The following is an 18,527-nucleotide window of genomic DNA, read 5'->3' on the forward strand; positions in this document are numbered from 1 at the left end:
CTATTATTTAACAGTGCGATTAAAACGGCAATGAATCATGGTTAATTTTTTTGAGTTAATGGCTTGAGTTAAATCTTATTAATCAACAGCCCTACTACAAACTGCTACAGACAAAATGTAAGTCCTCAAATGGCCAAATCAAACCAATAGCCACAAGTGAGTCCATCTTGCTGAATCCCTCTGCCTAGATGGACCAGGTCTACAGCCAGCTAGACTGGCAGTTGGAAGCAGTCACAATCCACTTGGTCAGACTGAATCCTCTGGTTCTTTGAGACCCAGCCCCCATTCTCCTGCTTCCAGAACAATGATACTGCGGCTTTATTTACCAGATGTTCTTTTATCAGAAGACCAATACTTACTTCAACTCAGTGAAAAATAAGTTGATGTAGTTCACAGAATCTATTTGTTTTATGAAGGTTTCCACATTTTCCAGAAAAACCTGAAGTGAACAAAACCCTTTCAGTGCTGATGCTGTTACTTACAGGCACATTAACACAAAACACACAGAGCGACTTCAAAGGGTCATTTCAATTTGCACATGGGCGTATCCAACTTTAAAGCCGAGTTACCCTACTCTTGCCATTTGCACACGCTATAGTTCTTTGCATGCAAACAGTATTCTTCACTCCGATCTGTGCCCCTCTGCTGAGAATCCATCCACATGGATCCACTTGCAGAATTAAGGCCTTAGTAGATACAAGCAGCACAGGTTCCACCAGCATTGCTGCCTTCGGCCTCCTCCGTTGCCAGGAAAAGCTTCCTCCCCTAATTGGCCAGTGGGATTCTGATATGGTGTTGACAGAGCTTTATAAACACTGATTACATAAGAATGGCCATGCTGTGTCAGACCAATGGTCCGTCTAGCCCAGTATCCTGTCTTCCCACAATACAAGAACTAGGGGTCACCAAATGAAATTAATAGGCAGCAGGTTTAAAACAAATAAAAGGAAGTTCTTCTGCACGCAGCGCAGTCAACTTGTGGAACTTCTTACCTGAGGAGGTTGTGAAGCCTAGGAATATAACAATGTTTAAAAGGGAACTGGATAAATTCATGGTGGCTAAGTCCATAAATGCTATTAGCCAGAATGGGTAAAGAATGGTGTCTTTAGCTTCTGTTTGTCAGAGGATGGAGATGGATGGCAGGAGAGAGATCATTTGATCATTGCCTGTGAAGTTCACTCCCTCTGGGGCACCTGGCATTGGCCACTGTCGGTAGACAGATACTGGGCTAGATGGACCTTTGGTCTGACCCGGTACGGCCGTTCTTATGTTCCAGCAGTGGCCAATGTCAGGTGCCCCAGAGGGAATGAACAGAACAAGGAATCATCAAGTGATCCATCCCCTGTCGCCCATTCCCAGCTTCTGGCAGACAGGCTAGGGACACCATCCCTGCCCATCCTGGCTAATCATAGAATATCAGGGTTGGAAGGGACCTCAGGACCTCTAGTCCAAACCCCTGCTCAAAGCAGGACCAATTCCCAACTAAATAATCCCAGACAGGGCTTTGTCAAGCCTGACCTTGAAAACCTCTAAGGAAGGAGATTCCACCACCTCCCTAGGTAACCCATTCCAGTGCTTCATCCCCTCCTAGTGAAAAAGTTTTTCCTAATATCCAACCTAAACCTCCCCCACTGCAACTTGAGACCATTACTCCTTCTTCTGTCATCTGATACCACTGAGAACAGCCTAGATCCATCCTCTTTGGAACTCCCTTTCAGGTAGTTGAAAGCAGCTATCAGTCCCTTCCAACCCTGATATTCTATGATTCTATGAAATCCACCCCCATTCTTCTCTTTTGCAGACTAAATAATCCCAATTCCCTCAGCCTCTCTTCATAAGTCATGAGGGGGAGGAATAGCACAGTGGTTTGAGAATTGGCCTGCTAAACCCAGGGTTGTGAGTTCAGTCCTTGAGGGGACCATTTAGGGATTTGGGGATTGGTCTCGCTTTGAGCAGGGGGTTGGACTAGATGATCTACTGAGGTCTCTTCCAACTCTAATAATCTATGATTCTATGTGCTCCAGCCCCTTAATTATTTTTGTTGCCCTCCGCTGGACTCTTTCCAATTTTTCCACATCCTTCTTGTAGTGTGGGGCCCAAAACTGGACACAGTACTCCAGATGAGGCCTCACCAATGCTGAATAGAGGGGAATGATCTCGTCCCTTGCTTTGCTGGCAATGCCCCTACTTATACAGCCCAAAATGCCATTAGCCTTCTTGGCAAAGGGCACACTGTTGACTCATATCCAGCTTCTTGTCCGCTGTAACCCACAGGTCATTTTCTGCAGAACTGCTGTCTAGCCATTAGGTCCCTAGTGTGTAGCAGTGTATGGGATTCTTTCGTCCTAAGTGCAGGACTCTGCACATGTCCTTGCTGAACCTCATTAGGTATCTTTTAGCCCAATCCTCTAACCTGTCTAGGTCCCTCTGTATCCTCTCTCTACCCTCCAGCATATCTACCACTCCTCCCAGTTTAGCGTCTTCTGCAAACTTGCTGAGAGTGCAGTCCATGCCATCCTCCAGATCATTAATGAAGATATTGAACAAAACTGGCCCCAGGGCTGACCCTTGGGACACTCCGCTTGATACTGGCTACCAGCTAGACATGGAGCCATTGATCACTACCCGTTGAGCCCGACGATCTGGCCAGCTTTCTATCCACTGTGACAAAGTTCCTCCTCTACCTTGGTGGGTCCTGGGCTTATTGGCAGATTTGCTCACCTCAGTGATCTTCCCCACAGTCTGGATCAACTTCTCCTGTGTCTGATCAGGAGTTGGGAGGTTTGGGGGGAACCCGGGCCTGCCCTCTACTCCGGGTTCCAGCCCAGGGCCCTGTGGATTACAGCTGTCTATAGTGCCTCTTGTAACAGCTGCATGACAGCTACAACTCCTTGGGCTACTTCCTTATAGTCTCCTCCAAATACCTTCTTTATCCTCACCACAGGACCTTCCTCCTGGTGTCTGATAACGCTTGTACTCCTTAGTCCTCCAGCAGCACAGCCTCTCACTCTCAGCTCCTTGTGGGTCTTGCTCCCAGCTCCTCACACGCACTTCCTCTCCTCTAGCTCCCCTATCCCTGACTGGAGTGAGCTCCTTTTTAAACCCAGGTGCCGTGATTAGCCTGTCTTGATTGGCTGTAGGTCTTCTAATCAGCCTGTCTGTCTTAATTGGTTCTAGCAGGTTCCTGATTATTCTAGTGCAGCCCCTGCTCTAGTCACTCAGGGAACAGAAAACTATTCAGCCAGTGACTAGTATATTTGCCCTCTACCAGACTCCTGTACCATACTGGCCTGGGTCTGTCACACCACCTTATAGTCCATTCATCCAAACCATACTACTTTAACTTGCTGGCAAGAATACTGTGGGAGACCGTATCAAAAGGTTTGCTGAAGTCAAGGAATAACACATCCACTGCTTTTGATAGACCTATCGTAGCCATTGATGGACCTATCCTCCACGAACTTATCTAGTTCTTTTTTGAACCTTATTACAGTCTTGGCCTTCACAACATCCTCTGGCAAATCCCACACTCCCTGGGAGGCAGAAAAACATGCAAGGGGGGGAAACAAACACGACTCAAACTTGCCTTGGGATTGTGATCATAAAGAAGGTTGAGGTTGATTCTCAGCTTCCTCATACATTCAAATGCTTCTTTAAACATAAGCCTGTTGGAATGGGTCAAATACAGCAGTTTTTTAGAGAGGCATGTGCACTACAATCTAATACACACAGGGAGAGAGGGGAACAGCTGCCAGACTATAAATAAACCTCTATGGCTTAATTTTCACTGCCTTCCCTCTGCAAAGAAAGCTGGCTGTGCCCGTGCCCGTGCCCATGCCCAGTTCCTGTTCTGGCCCAGCCGGACATGACACTGGGGTAGCATTTAACCAGATAGAGAGTTACATTTGGGTTTAAAGATAACAGTGTATTGGTCGCGGATAGAGCTGGGCAGATTTTTTTTCTGTGAATAGTTTATTTGCCCCAAAATTCATTTTTCAGATGAAAAAAATATTTTCACAAATCCAGCAGTTTCAGACACCTAAATGAAAAAAATTAGAAAAAGTCCAAACAGTTAATTGACATTCTTGAAGTGAAACTTCTCAAAACTATATTTCACATTGAAATTTGGCCAGGAGTTGTTAAAAAATTTAAAGAAGTAAAACACACCCAGAAGCATAATAAAAAAATTAAATCATTTCATTTTGGAAAGGAAAAAGTGAAAAATTTCAGTTCCAGGTTTAACCCAAAATCATCCCCCCCACCTCGATTTTTTGGTTCAATGGCTGAAAAAACAACTATCAATTCAGCTCTAGTCTCAGGCGCTTTTCTATTCCATTAGAACAGTGACATTTTGCAAGGTTTTAGCCCATGCGATAGTCTTGTCTTCGAGAAGGAGTTATAATTATGGGGGGGGTGGGGGGGGGGAAGAGATGGCATTTCTCCCAGCTTGTTCTGCAGTGCTGCTCAGTGAATCCAGATGACCTACATGTAATTTGCCTATGGTTGTTCCTGTCCCCTAACCTCCACCTACTTGTCTGTCCTTTGGTTTACCAAGCTCCTTGCAGCAGGGACTAAGGCACGTAGCACAAGCTGTACATACATAAGAGAAATGTTGAGATGCCTCTGCCTGCAGGTGGCAGTTACTTGGAGGGCCCAGCTGCCAAGATTGGTTTGTTTCCACTTCCTAAGTCAGAACTCTTCGTGAACTCTCCCGAAGCAGTCCCCCTTTCACTCTAGCTTAATGCCCTCATTCTGCAGGCCCCAGTCAATATCGCACCAGGACAGTGCGACCCTTCTCCAGCTGCTCACCCCATAAGAGCCTGGGGGACGCAGGCTGATGCAGATTAGTGACACTCACCTGTTCAGCCACTTCCGAATCTGGGCCAGAACGAGGGCTCGGTGGTGAACAGTCTCCAAGTTCCCTCTTGGCATCTAAAAAATTAATCCCAACAATAATTTCTTCTAAGTATGCTAAGAGCTCTGCACCTCAAATCCTGGTCAGCCATGGCCAGGCCAGCAACCCCCAACTTCCCGTCACCCCCACTGAGGAAACGGGGGCTTCACTTTGACTGCTGTGAAGGGGAGGCAGGACCGTCACTTTGAAGAAACAGTTTTACTCAATGCAAGAGATGGTTTCAATGTCTTTACAGTTCCGTAAGACATCCCCCTCCCCACAATGGCTGCAGAGGGAGAAGGAATGTGATGGAGTCAAACATCACAGTGCTGTGCTAGTGCAAGAGACCCCCAGAAGAAAAGCAACCCCAAAAGGAGGCTGAATTCCAAGAGAAGACTCAGTGCAAGCAGAGAAATGCAAGAAGCAGACAGTATCAATGGCCAGGAGGGAGTCCAGCCTCTGAAGGGTTCGATGTTTACAACGTAAAGTGCTATCTACACTAACAACAGGACTGCAACAGGCACACAGTGTTTTCCTGGAACACTCCACACTACTCTTGGCAAAGGCTGGAGCAGGCTCTGCCAACTCTCTGAATCAGGCAGTTCCTTACTCTGCTCAGACAGACAGGAGCTACGAGTGAGCCTGTAATGAGAATATCTAGGGCGTGGGCTGAGCAGGGTTTGAGACAGGAATCCTCCAGCAGCCCAGCCTAGGGAGAAGGACTGGGCTACCTTTGTTCTCCTACTGGCAATGAAATCAAGCCCCAGGAAGGGGCAAGCTACACAGGCATTTGAGCAAGCAAGTTCCCTCGACTTTACAGAAGGCTTTATCATATGTCTGAGGCACGGTCCACAGCTGCATGGCTTTTCCATAAAACTGAGATGAGATTTAAGGGGGAAACGCGACACATTCTAATCAAGCCAGGAACCGCTTCGGGGAGCAACTTTCTTGGGCCCTGGGTTGCTGCAGCTCATTCCCATTGCTGATAGTCTGGTCTTTAGTGTTCCTCTTACTGGACATTAACAGAAGCCTTTGGGACAAAGCATCATAAGAACAGCCATACTGGGTCAGACCAACGGTCCCTCTAACCCAGTATCCTGTCTGTATTCCACATGTGGGTATGCATACATGCCATGAGTCTGAGTCTGGAAATTCTTTCAAGCAGTGTCCGTTGGCCCACACGTGTGCAGTAGAGCTCCTCGTGCACCTGACAGAGAGCCAGAGGGTGCAGGACGACACCTCTTCAGTTCCTCCTCTTACCATAAATACAACAGGATCCAGAGCAGAAGAGACAGAGGACAGGTAGTGGAATACAGATAGGGACCACACACCTCAAACAACTTTCAGTTACTGGAAGTAACCACTACTACTTCGAGTGCTGGTCCATATGTGTATTCCACACATGGGCGATTAGCAAGCAGTGCTCTGACTGCAGGTGATGCAAAGAAGCCATCAGCAAAGATGCTTGCAATACTGCTGATTCCACAGCTGCATTTGCAGCTGAGGCATGAAGTAAAGCGTAACATGTAGCGAACATGTGGATAGATCTCCAGGTGGTTGCCCTGAAAAGGTCTTGTAACAGGATGTCATATGGAGATGCTGTGAAAGTGGCATGGGCTCTCGTGGAGTGAACTGTGACACCCTCCAGGGGGAGGGATGTGTGCTAACCTGTAGCACTCTAGGATGAATCCCCAAACTCACTTAGAAATCCTTTGGGAGAATATGGCTTACTCATGCAATCTCTCTGCCATGGGGATAAAAAGACTTGGTGACTTTCTCATTGGTTTGGTTTGCTGCAGATGGAGTATCAGGACATGCCAGACATCAAGAGTGAAGTCTCCTGTCTTCAGCAGAAGTGTGGGATTTTGGAAAAAATGCAAGTAAATGAATACTTTGACGTGGAATTCAGAAACAATCTTGGGTAGAAACATGGGATGTAGATGAAGGGAAATCTTTTCCTTGTGGAAAAACTGTATACAGAGGGCTGCTGTGATGGCTCTGAACTCGCTGACCCTTCTGGCCGAAGCGATAGCCACTAAAAATGCAACCTTCATGGACAGGAGGGTCATGGAACACGTTACCAAGGGCTCAAAGGTTGGTTTGGTAAGTGTTGACAAAATGGAATTAAGGTCCCATTGAGGTGCAGGTTTGATTACCGGTGGAAAGGACCTGACTAGGCCTTTCATAAATTGTACTGTAGCTGGATTCGTGAAGACAGAACGTCTGTCCATCAGAGGGAAGGCAGACACTAACTGCTACAAGGTAGGCTAGCAATGAACTAATGGCAAGACCTGAGGTCTTCAAGGACAGGCGATAACCTAAAATGATGGGAATATTTGCAGCAGCTGGAGAATGTTGACTGAGCTGTGCCCAGGCCGAGACATGCCTCCATTTGGCCACATAGCAAGTTCTAGTCACATCCTTCCTATTTTGGGTAATGATAGCCTGAACAGGAGCCAAGCAGGAATGTTCTATTTCTGACATCCATCCCAACACCAGGCCATGAGATGGAGTGACCATGGATTAGGGTGCTTGATTCTTCCTTTGTCCGGGGTCAGGAGGTTCAGGAAGGGGCTGATCTTGATTGGGGGGCAGGCAGATATTGGCAGAAATTCCAGGAACCAGAACTGCCTGAGCCAGTAAGGTGCTAGAAGAATGACACTGGCCCCATACACTGACATATTTTCCATATCATCTGTGGAAGCCGAGGAACAGGCAAAAAAACCCCTGTCTGAGGTAATTTTTCCATGACAGCAGGAGGGCGTCACCCTGGGAACCACGAACCACTACTACCCTGGAGCAATACAGTGGAAATTTTCCATTCATTTGGGACACAAAGAGGTCCCATTGAGATGCACTCCATTGTATGGCTATCTCACTTAGGACGAAATTGTGGATCTCCTATTCATGGTCTGCCGAAAAGCGTATGTTTAGTTTGTCTGCTAGGGAGTTATAGGTTCCTGAGAGGTAAGCAGCCTGGACGGTGATGTGGTTCCTGACACACCCATTCCAGAGTCTGACTGCTCCCAGGCAGAGGGGACAAGCTCTCGCTCTGCCCTGCTGGTTTATGTAAGCCACAGTGGTGATATTGTCAGACATCACCTGGACATGGAGTGAGCATATGATTGGACTGCATGTGAGATGGACTGCTCTCAGTTCTAGTATGTTGATGTGTAGTCTGGCCTCTTGTGGGGTTCAGAGACCTTGCGCAGTGTGGTTGTTCAGGTGAGCACGCTACCCCAGGAGAGAGGGGTCCATCACAACAATGGCACTAGGGGTGGGAGTACTGAAGCGAAAGCCCACCCTTACCTTTTCCAGGTTCAACCACCGGGCAAGGGTGCCAATCAATCTGGTGGGAATGGTCACCATGCAGTTGATGTGGTCCTTTTCCGGTAGGTAGATTGAGCAGACCCAGGTCTGCAAACATCGCAAATGAAGCCTGGCAAACAGCATCGTGTAGGTGCCCTATGGCTTAACAGTGTAAGGCACCTTTGCACTGTAGTTCTTGCTCTGTGGGTAATGCATGCAACCAGGATGTTCGTTATCTGAAATCTGTCTGCAGGGAGCAATGCTCTTGCAGAAAGAGAGTCCAATATCACTCCAATAAAGTTTATCATCCTTATGGGTGACAAAACAGACTTCTCTCTATTTATGCAAACACCTCGGGCAGGAAGGAGCTGTATGAGAAACTCTGTTGTCAACCTGACCTCCTAGTGGGAGCGGCCTACCAGGAGCCAGTTGTCTAGATATGGGGAAACTGTGTAGCCCTGGTGTCTCATCTGGGCTGCCACCACAGAGAGGACTTTCGTGAATACTCTGGGTGCTGTCACTAGTCCAAAAGGGGGGGATCTGAAACTGGAAATGTTCCTGGCCATAAAACACAGGAATCTCCTGTATGAGGAGTAAATGTCTATGCGGAAGCATCCATCCTTCATGTCAAGAACTGCAAATCACATCTCCTTCTGAAGGCAGAGAATTACTGATGCCAATGTAATCATGTGGAATTTTGACTTTTGAATAAAGATGTTGAGTTGCCGAAAGTCCAGGATGGGTCTCCATCCTCCATCTCTTCTGGGAATTAGGAAATATGGAGAGTAGAACCCCTTCTCATAATACTGAGGTGGGACATGTTCTGTGTAGGAGGGATTCTGCTGCCTGTTGAAGAATCATGAGAGTGGTCCCTTAAAGGGGACTGGAAAGGGGGCGTGAGAGGAAGGAAGGAGGGGAACACTATGGAGTATCCCTGATGAATAATCTCCAAGACCCAACTTGCCTGTTGTGATCATCCTCCATCTGTGAGTGAACAGCATGAGACGGCCCCCAAAAACGATGGGAGAAGAGGTGGGTGGCATCAGTGGTGGCAGGTTGGTCTTGACCAGTATGTTGAAAGTGGCCCTTAGCAAGTGCCTGGGAATGGGCAGAAGTCATGGCAGAAGAGGAAGCCGAGAAGCGAGGTCTCTGAATGACCTGCCATTTTTGTGGAGGCTCAGCTGAGTGCTGGTAATAAGATAACCTTGGTCTACAGGACGGTCTCTGGTGTTTCCTCTTGGGGTCTGGAGTCTAAATCCCCAGTCAATGTCGAGTCCTTTACTGAATACATGAACTCATCTGTTCTTTCATTAAAACGATTCGACTCTTCAGAGCAGAGACCCTGGAGGTGTTCTGGACCTCCCTAGGAAATCCTGACAATTGTAGCCAAGAATCCCTTCTCATGAGGTCCTGCAAGCTGTGCCTGGAGATCGTTTCTTGCCACTAGCTTGCCCTCCTCTTTGAAGGTCTTAAATTGGGCTCTGTCCTCCATGGGAAGCCTGCCCATAAAGTCTGCAGGCTTGCACTAAGTCCCAAGTCCTGCACTTAGGATGGAAGAATCCCATGCGCTGCTACAGACTAGGGACTGAATGGCTAGGCAGCAGTTCTGCAGAAAAGGACCTAGGGGTTACAGTGGACGAGAAGCTGGATATGAGTCAGCAGTGTGCCCTTGTTGCCAAGAAGGCTAATGGCATTTTGGGCTGTATAAGTAGGGGCATTGCCAGCAGATTGAGGGATCTGATCACTCCCCTCTCTTCGGCATTGGTGAGGCCTCATCTGTAGCACTGTGTCCAGTTTTGGGCCCCACACTACAAGAAGGATGTGGAAAAATTGGAAAGAGTCCAGTGGAGGGCAACAAAAATGATTAGGGGCCTGGAGCACATGACTTATGAGAAGAGACTGAGGGAACTGGGATTGTTTAGTCTGCAGAAGAGAAGAATGAGGAGGGAGTTGATAGCTGCTTTCAGCTACCTGAAAGGGGGTTCCAAAGAGGATGGATCTAGGCTGTTCTCAGTTGTAGCAGATGACAGAACAAGGAATAATGGTCTTAAGTTGCAGTGGGGGAGGTTTAGGTTGGATATTAGGAAAAACTTTTTCATTAGGAGGGGGTGAAGCACTGGAATGGGTTACCGAGGGAGGTGGTGGAATCCCTTTCCTTAGAGGTTTTTATGGTCAGGCTTGACAAACCCCTAGCTGGGATGATTTATTTGGGAATTAGTCCTGCTTTGAGCAGGGGGTTGGACTAGATGACCTCCTGAGGTCCCTTTCAACCCTGATATTCTATGAACAGTTATTAAAATCATATTTCGCTAACAGAGCTTAGTAGTTAGCAATACAAAATTGCAGGCCTGCAGAGAGGATGACCTTTCTCCACAGGAGGTCCAATCTCTTTGAACCCTTGTCAGTCAGTATGTCCCTTTGATAGTGCAACCTGGCCCTTTCCTTAGCTTCCTGTACCACCGGTGAGTTGGGGCTGGGGTGGCAGAACAAATTCAGCTTCTTTGGTGGGGATGAAATATCTTCTGTCAGCTCTTTTTGGTGTGGGGGCACAAGATGCCGTATAGCTCTGGATGGTTCCAGGACAGCCTCATTAACTGGGCGGGCCACCTTAGTTGGTCCCTCTGGTTGCAGGAGATCCGGGAGCCAGTGTTGAGGGTCCTGGACCTCCTCCAGTGGGATCTGGATGTCATCAGCAACTCTTTGCAGTAGTTCCTGGTACTTCCTATGGTCATCCAGCAGAGATGGAGAGGACCTGCAGGTCCTGATCAATGTCTTCCTCCACATATACTGATGGATCCCTAAGAAGGACCTGGACGCCTGCCTATGGACCCCAACGAAGCCAGAAGGAGGGGTCAGTCAGCTGTAGGGTACCCAAAGAAATCAGTACCAGCAGTTCCTGAGGAAGCCGTATCCGGAGGGATACTGAGCGCGACTCCTTGAATGTCTGTCAGAACTCAACTGTCTCCCTGGAGGTATTGGAGCGGCTAGCACCTCCAACTCAGCTGAGTCTGAAAATTGCTTCTCCAGTAGTAGCGAGGTCATCTGTACTGCAGCACTCCTGCCGAAGGGCTGTAAGTGGGATGGCTCCTGAAACACCATAGTAGCATCCTTCTCTAGTGTAGTAATATCCTTGAAGAGGGCTAGGCTGGAGAAGCAGGGAGACTGAGGATGAGGTAGGACTATATTCTCCAGTGTTGTGTAAGTCTCCATATGCTCCAGTGTCAGTGAAGTTCCAGCAGTCAAGTCTGATGGAACCAGTGCATACCTGGAAGCCCAGTGGTCATCGGACAAATTAGATGATATCAACGATAAGTGTAGGCCTTGCTGGAGCCGTAAGTGCAACTAATAGTATGGGCCAAAGGCTGTGAACCAGAGTATGCTTGGCCTTAGCAGAATCGCAACATACTAGGTATTAGCTAAAACTAAGTAAGCACATTCCTGAGAGGATGGTACAAGAACATCCATAGCTCTCAAGTAACTGTGTAAACACATTCCTAAGAGATGGTACAGGAACACACCGACTCCTCTTATGATAAGGATGGGATGACAGGATAATGGAAGAGGATCTTTTGTTCAAACTAGCAGGTACAAGAATAAGGGTGGCAACTAATAACATCTGGAGTGTGATACAGACCTTGTATCAATGTATAAAAGAAGAAGTCATAGGAGGGGCATCTTTGTATTGGCCGAGGGGACAGCATCCTGTTATGCTGAGCCTGAGCTTGTCGTGGGCATACATTTGTCAGTGTCCCTGTGACCTGTTGGTCAGGACACTAGCACTGTGTTTTTCTGACAATGAACCTGGATGAGCACCTTTGACACAGAACCAAGCCTGTGGTCTCTTTATGAAAACATCGAGGCCTACTGAATCTACAGGCTGCATTTCTCCTAACGCAACAAACAGCAGAGCCCCAAGAATAGCAGCACTAGCAGCATTAACAACTCTGCAGCACCAGCACCGCACCATAGCACTGACACAGCTCATAGACAGAACCGCCGGATGTCTTTCCTTATGCTTTGATACTGGGGTGATCATAGAATCAGCAGATCTTTCTTTTTACATGCTTTCCCCTCCACTCTAGGGGTTTTCAGTGGATCCAGATCTTTAGATTCCACACACGAAGTCTCACCCAATTTCGACAGGCTCGGGGAGGCAATGCATCTCTTATGGACCGTCCTTGATAGGGATCTGCCCTTACCCCCAATGAGTTCCCTCTGCTCTCATGGGAAACCCTAGAGGAAGAATCTTTGGGCTTAGGTACTAAAAACTCTGCTACCAAGCATGTGCTTGGAGGGGCCAATGTAGAAGGGGTCTCCCTGGAATAGATTGGAGAGGGACCTCATAGCCTTCTCCATCAGGTATTTCTTGTAGGCAGAGCTTGTGAGCTGTCAGAATTCTGGGTGGGAATGAGCAACAAATACTGCACTTCACAGAGATATTGTCTCGCCCAGACAATAGAAGCAGTGCTGATGTTCATCGCTGACAGAGAAGGAGCGAGAGCAAGAGATGCAATTCTTGAAACCTGGGTCTCTAGACATAATCCAAGACTCAAGGAGGGAATCCCCAACCAAGGAAAAAACACACTATACTATGAACTTTAACTAACCAGTAAGCTAGGAAGAATAAAAACTATTTACAATTGCCTTTACAGGTGCTACAAATAGTTGAGGGAGAAGAGGACAGACGATTCCAATTCCGATCATGCAGCCATAAGAAAGACCTGGAGAGGCATCAGTCTGAACGGTGCCTCATATCTTGGCAGAAGCACGAAGAGATGTGTGTGTGCGCCAACGGACACTGCTTGAAAGAATTCCTGGACTCAGGTGCATGGCATGCATGCATCCCCCCATGCAGGACCAGCACTCAAAGAACTTACCTCATCCCATGACTGCCTACTTCACTTAAGAACTCTTGGTGCAGGACCTTGTCAAAGGCTTTCTGAAAGTCCAAGTACACTATGCTCACTGCATCACCCTTGTCCACATTTGTTAACCTTCTCAAAGAATTCTAATACATCAGTGAGGCATGATTTCCCTTTACAAAAGCAGCTTTGACTCTTCCACAACATACTATGTTCATCTATGTGTCTGATAATTCCATTCTTTACTATAGTTTCAACTACTTGCCCAATACCGAAGTCAGGCTTACTGTCCTGTAATTGCTAGTATTGCCACTGGAGCTTCTTTTAAAAATCAGTGTTACATGAGCTATCCTCCAGTCAACCGGTACAGAAGCTGATTTAAGCAATAGGTTACATATCACACTTAGCAGTTCTGCAATTTTATATTTGAGTTCCTTCAGAACTCTTGGGTGAATGTTACTTTTTAATCGATTTGTTCCAAAACCTTCTCTACTGACACCTCAATCTGAAAAAGTTCCTCAAATTTGATAAATAAGAAGAATGGCTCAGGTTGAGACTCTTTCTTGCATTTTCTGCAGTGAAGATGGATGCAGAGAATTCATTTTGTCTTTTGGCTTCCTTGAGTGCTCCTTTAGCATCTGTATCAGCCAGTGGCCCTAGAGGATTGTTTGGCAGGCTTCCTGCTTCTGATGTACTTAAAAAAAATTCCTATTAGTTTTTGTGTCTTTTGCAAGTTGTTCTTTGAATTCTTTTGTGGCCTCCCTAATTATACTTTTACACCTGATTTGCCAGAGTTTATGCTCCTTTCTATTTTCCTCAGTAGGATTTGACTTCCAGTTTTTGAAAGATGCCTTTTTGTCTCTAACCACTGCATTTACCCAGTTTAGCCACGGCAGCTTTGTTGGTCCTCGACTCTTTTTTATTTGGGGTATAAGTATAGTCTGAACCTCCGTTATGGTGTTTTTTTAAAAAGTTTCCCTGCAGTTTGCAGGCATTCCACTCGTGACTGTTCCCTTTCATTTCTGTATAACCGGCCTTCTAATGTTTGTGTGTACTTCCCCTTCTTGAAATATGAAAACAGATGGGCAGGGCAAGAGCCTACGAAGCGCACATGATCGCGGGTATCAGAGCAAGTGGGTGGGGGCAGGTGCGCTTGAAACACACAACAGATGGTATCAAAGCAGGTGGGCAGGGTCAGAGCAGGAAGCACACATGACAGTTTCCTTTTCATGCAAATGAAGCCAAGAGTCCATTTACCTCCCATTCCCATGGGGCTGGAGTTCAAGAGTGCTTGGCAGAGGTTTGGGAGGAGGAGGGGAGGAATTCACCATCCTCAGTGGGTGAAAATCTAGCCCTAAGTGCGGATGTTCAGCCCTCCTGAAGCAGGGCCTTTACTACAGACAATAAGCACCAAGAGATCACCCTCTGACCCTGTAATTTACTGAGATGCTTCAGTATCACCACGAGCAGCCACTGAAGACTTATTTATTTGAAAATCCCTCTCCTGCCAGGGGCTCCCAGAGAGGCAGCATGAGCTGTAATAATTAGGATCCAGTAAGATCAGGATCTACAGTTCAGCAATTTGTGAGTGGTGATCCCATAGCCTGGAAAGCAAGAGCAGCTGTTACACAGTACATGATAATATATAGCTTAGCTAGCTACTACCCTCTCCAAACAGCTGAGTAATGCCTTATGGTGGGGCTTCCCTAGCGTGGGCTAACACGTGGTGCTGCGGCAATACCATGAGAGCTGACCTGCAGGATGACCTTGGTGTCCTGGGGTACAACAGTAACGATGCGGGAGCCCCGCTCCACCTTGCGCAGTGTCTCGTTGGGAGAAGAGGAACTGCTGAAGCCTGCCTGCAGAACTGAGAATGGCAGAGGTCTCAGCAAGGGTATGATAAGTCCCTACACACAGTGCAACTTCCCCAGTCCAGCCACAGGTGTCTGCTGAGTTCCTGCTGGGAACCCACCCGTTGTTAGCGACGTTCTAGTAGTGCCCCCGGGCATCAGTCAGGTTCACAGTCCCATTGTGCCAAGCCCCATCACACACAGACTAGAGGAGACAGCCAATGCCTGAGGAGCTGAGTCTAGACACCAGGCAGATACACACATACAAGCAGCTGCCTGAAGCACAGAACATGTACATTGCCTTTCCTCCTCATCCTTTTGCCCCTCCAGGACACCCCCAAGCTTCCCACGTCCAGGTGCCAGTCAGATGCTGCCCAACATGGTTCAGCAGGCATCCCTTCCATCCTACCTGCCCCCCACCAGGAGCACTCAGCCTTGTTCTGGGAGGTGAAGGCAAAGCCTATCAAAGAGAACAAGAGGTGGCTCCTGCCAACTGACTGCTTCCCCTGCAGGTGGCCCACACAGCCAGTCCTGTCCCCAGCTGCTTCTCCTCCTGGGGGCACCCTGGACAGCCAGTCCTGTCCCCACTTGCTTCTCCTACTGGGGGAGGGGGGGAGAAGCACCCCAGGAGGAGAAGCGGCTGAGGACAAGACTGACCATGCAGGTCACCAGTCCTTCCCCCAGCCACTCCTCCTCATGGGTGGCAGGCAGACAGCTTGCCTACACAGCCAGTCCTGTCCCCATCTGCTTCTCCTCCTGGGGGCCAGGCAGGCAGGTGGTCTGCACGGCCAGTCCTTTCTCCAACCACATCTCCTCCTGGGAGCCGGGCAGGCAGGTAGTCTGCACGGCCAGTCCTGTCCCCATCTGCTTCTCCTCCTGGGGGCCAGGCAGGCAGGTGGTCTGCACAGCCAGTCCTGTCCCCAACCACTTCTCCTCCTGGGGGCCAGGCAGGCAGGTGGCCTGCATGGCCAGTGCTGTCCCCAACCACTTCTCCTCCTGGGGGCCAGGCAGGCAGGTGGCCTGCACAGCCAGTGCTGTCCCCAACCACTTCTCCTGGGGGCCAGGCAGGCAGATGGCCTGCATGCTCAGGCTTGCCCCCAGCTACTCCCCCTCTCTCTGCAGACCAAGGCACAGTGATTTCAAGTGTCCTTTGGTCACTCCTGTTGTATCACAGATCAACGACGGTTTGTGGAGAGTAAGCTACTCCTCCCTGCGCTAGGGAGAGCTGGGAAGTGAGGGAGGGAGCTCCCAGAAGTGGATGAAGAGTCTCCCCAGTCACAGCCAAGAGAGAATATAGGGAACTCACTGGCACCAATCAGGAGCAGCCAGTCTGGACAATCAAGAAGCGGCACCATGGCCACGACATGGGGCCTTGGAAGCGAGCTTGTCTAGGTTTCATCATGAGGGCAAAGGGCCCAGGAAGCAAACGGTAAGGCCTATTACATACCAAAGGCTGTATCTGAACGTTTACCTTTCAGTGATGTGTCCCTCAAAGATACACACTGGCAGGTGTGGGAGTGGGTGGTCACCAGCAGAAAATCATCGTATCTGGCAAATGAGGTAACATTGGAAGCCACCTGTGGAAAGCGAATCCAATTAAATCTATGAGCACAAGCAGCAGCAGATGAAATCTAATAATTACACACAGACAAGTGAAACCGCATCAGAACAAGCTTTGGTACCTCCACATCATTAATGAAAAAACGGCATCTATCAGTCAGACCCAGGATGGCCTCCTATAATGAAAAGGATGGACAATTACAATATGTTACAGCACTGGTTTAGCGGCACCATTGTTATAACTGAGATGGGCCTTTGCTATATGCCCATTACCTTTAGATTGTCAGATTTCCAAGTGGACTGGAATGCCTCATGCATATTTTCAACATAGCAGTCAAGTACTGAAGGAAGTTGGATAGGAATTTGTTTGATCACTGAGGTCTCAATATAAAAAGTGTTTACTTGCTTAAAAAAAATAAATAATGAAATAAAGGGTCTCCAGACCCTTGCGGTTGGAAACTCAATAATGTCTTTCTACTGAAAGCTTCAAACTTGACCTAGGTAGCATCCTTGATAAGGAACAGCACACTTGCCATCTCTGAATAACTCTGGTCGGGCGACAAGACTAATGGCTTGAAAGCCATCAGACCCAGCTGTGCAGTGCACATTGTTTTGCTTAGCTTGTGAGCAGCCCAAGGCCCTCCATTTGGCAGCATGGAAACAGGACATTGGGAACCCACTATAATAGAGGCCAGTGTGTGGATTTGGATATGTGATTAACATCCAGTTTCTAAAAAGGAAGTGAACTGGAAAAATAAAACCAAACTATAATAATGATTTAATGCAATGATTAGTGACAGCCCTGACAGGAAGTGTAAGAAAGACAAGTTGGATGAGGTAAAAGACGGTTACTCACCTCTGTAACTGTTGGTCTTTGAGATGTGTTGCTCATATCCATTCCAGTTAGGTGTGCGCGCGCCGCGTGCATATTCATCGGAAGACTTTTTACCCTAGCAACACTTGGTGGGTCGGCTGGGTGCCCCCCTGGAGTGGTGCCGCAATGGCACCGGATATATACCCCAGCCGACCCAGCCACCCTTCAGTTCCTTCTTGCCGGCTACTCCGACAGTGGGGAAGGAGGGTGGGTTTGGAATGGATATGAGCAACACATCTTGAAGAACAACAGTTACAAAGGTGAGTAACCGTCTTTTCTTCTTCAAGTGACTGCTCATATCCATTCCAGTTAGGTGATTCCCAAGCCTTACCGAGGCGGTGGGGTCGGAGTGAGATGTGGCAGAGTGTAAAACCGCTGAGCCAAAGGCTGCATCATCTCTAGATTGTTGGACCAGAGCATAGTGCGAAGCAAAGGTGTAGACCGAGGACCAGGTAGCTGCGTGACATATCTCCTGGATTGGTACATGGGCCAGGAAGGCGGCTGATGAAGCCTGAGATCTGGTAGAATGTGCAGTGAGATGGCCCGAGGGAACATGAGACAGGTCATAGCATGTGCGGATGCACACTGTCACCCAAGAGGAGATCCTCTGGGAGGAGACAGGTAGGCCTTTCATCCGGTCAGCCACAGCAACGAAGAGTTGGGGTGATTTCCGGAAGGGCTTCGTCCGATCGATTTAAAAAGCAAGCACCCTACGGACATCTAAGGAGTGTAACTGCTGTTCCCACCGAGATGAGTGAGGCTTCGAGAAGAAGACCAGAAGGAAGATGTCCTGATTGGTATGGAAGGCCGACACCACCTTAGGGAGGAACACCGGATGCGGTCGCAACTGTACCTTGTCCTTGTGAAAGACAGTATATGGTCGGTCCACCGTTAGCGCTCGAAGCTCGGAGACTCGTCTGGCCGATGTAATGGCTACTAAGAAAACTGTCTTCCAGGACAGGTATAGCAGCGAGCAAGTTGCCAATGGCTCGAATGGTGGAAGCATAAGCTTGCTTAGGACTAGACTGAGGTCCCAGGTAGGGGCAGGGCGGCGTACTTGGGGGTAGAAGCGCTCCAGGCCCTTGAGAAATCTAGTAACTAAAGGATGGGAAAACACGGAGTGTCCACTCTTCCCTGGATGGAATGTGGAGATGGCCGTCAAGTGCACCCTCAGAGAC

At 48.3% G+C, this 18,527-nt stretch overlaps 1 protein-coding gene across 7 annotated transcripts in view; it reads right to left on the bottom strand.

The window, feature by feature from the left end:
- The window catches only part of ELP1 (elongator complex protein 1), a 149,121-nt gene that overhangs the window by 62,650 nt on the left and 67,944 nt on the right, over window positions 1–18,527 (bottom strand). For 6 of the 7 annotated variants that reach the window (XR_004000872.1, XM_030566039.1, XM_030566038.1 and 3 more), the window contains 6 exons: window positions 16,598–16,651; window positions 16,387–16,492; window positions 14,820–14,932; window positions 4,859–4,932; window positions 3,587–3,665; window positions 360–439 (listed from right to left, as the gene is read on the bottom strand). Coding sequence is in view for 6 of the 7 variants with exons in the window: in XM_030566039.1 (XP_030421899.1) it covers window positions 360–439; window positions 3,587–3,665; window positions 4,859–4,932; window positions 14,820–14,932; window positions 16,387–16,492; window positions 16,598–16,651 (506 nt within the window). In the remaining variant the exon portion in view is untranslated. The remainder of the gene's footprint in view (window positions 1–359; window positions 440–3,586; window positions 3,666–4,858; window positions 4,933–14,819; window positions 14,933–16,386; window positions 16,493–16,597; window positions 16,652–18,527) is intronic. The other variant, XM_030566040.1, reaches the window with a different exon arrangement.

The sequence above is a fragment of the Gopherus evgoodei genome, chromosome 6, assembly GCF_007399415.2.
Source record: "Gopherus evgoodei ecotype Sinaloan lineage chromosome 6, rGopEvg1_v1.p, whole genome shotgun sequence".
Classification (NCBI taxonomy): domain Eukaryota; kingdom Metazoa; phylum Chordata; order Testudines; family Testudinidae; genus Gopherus; species Gopherus evgoodei.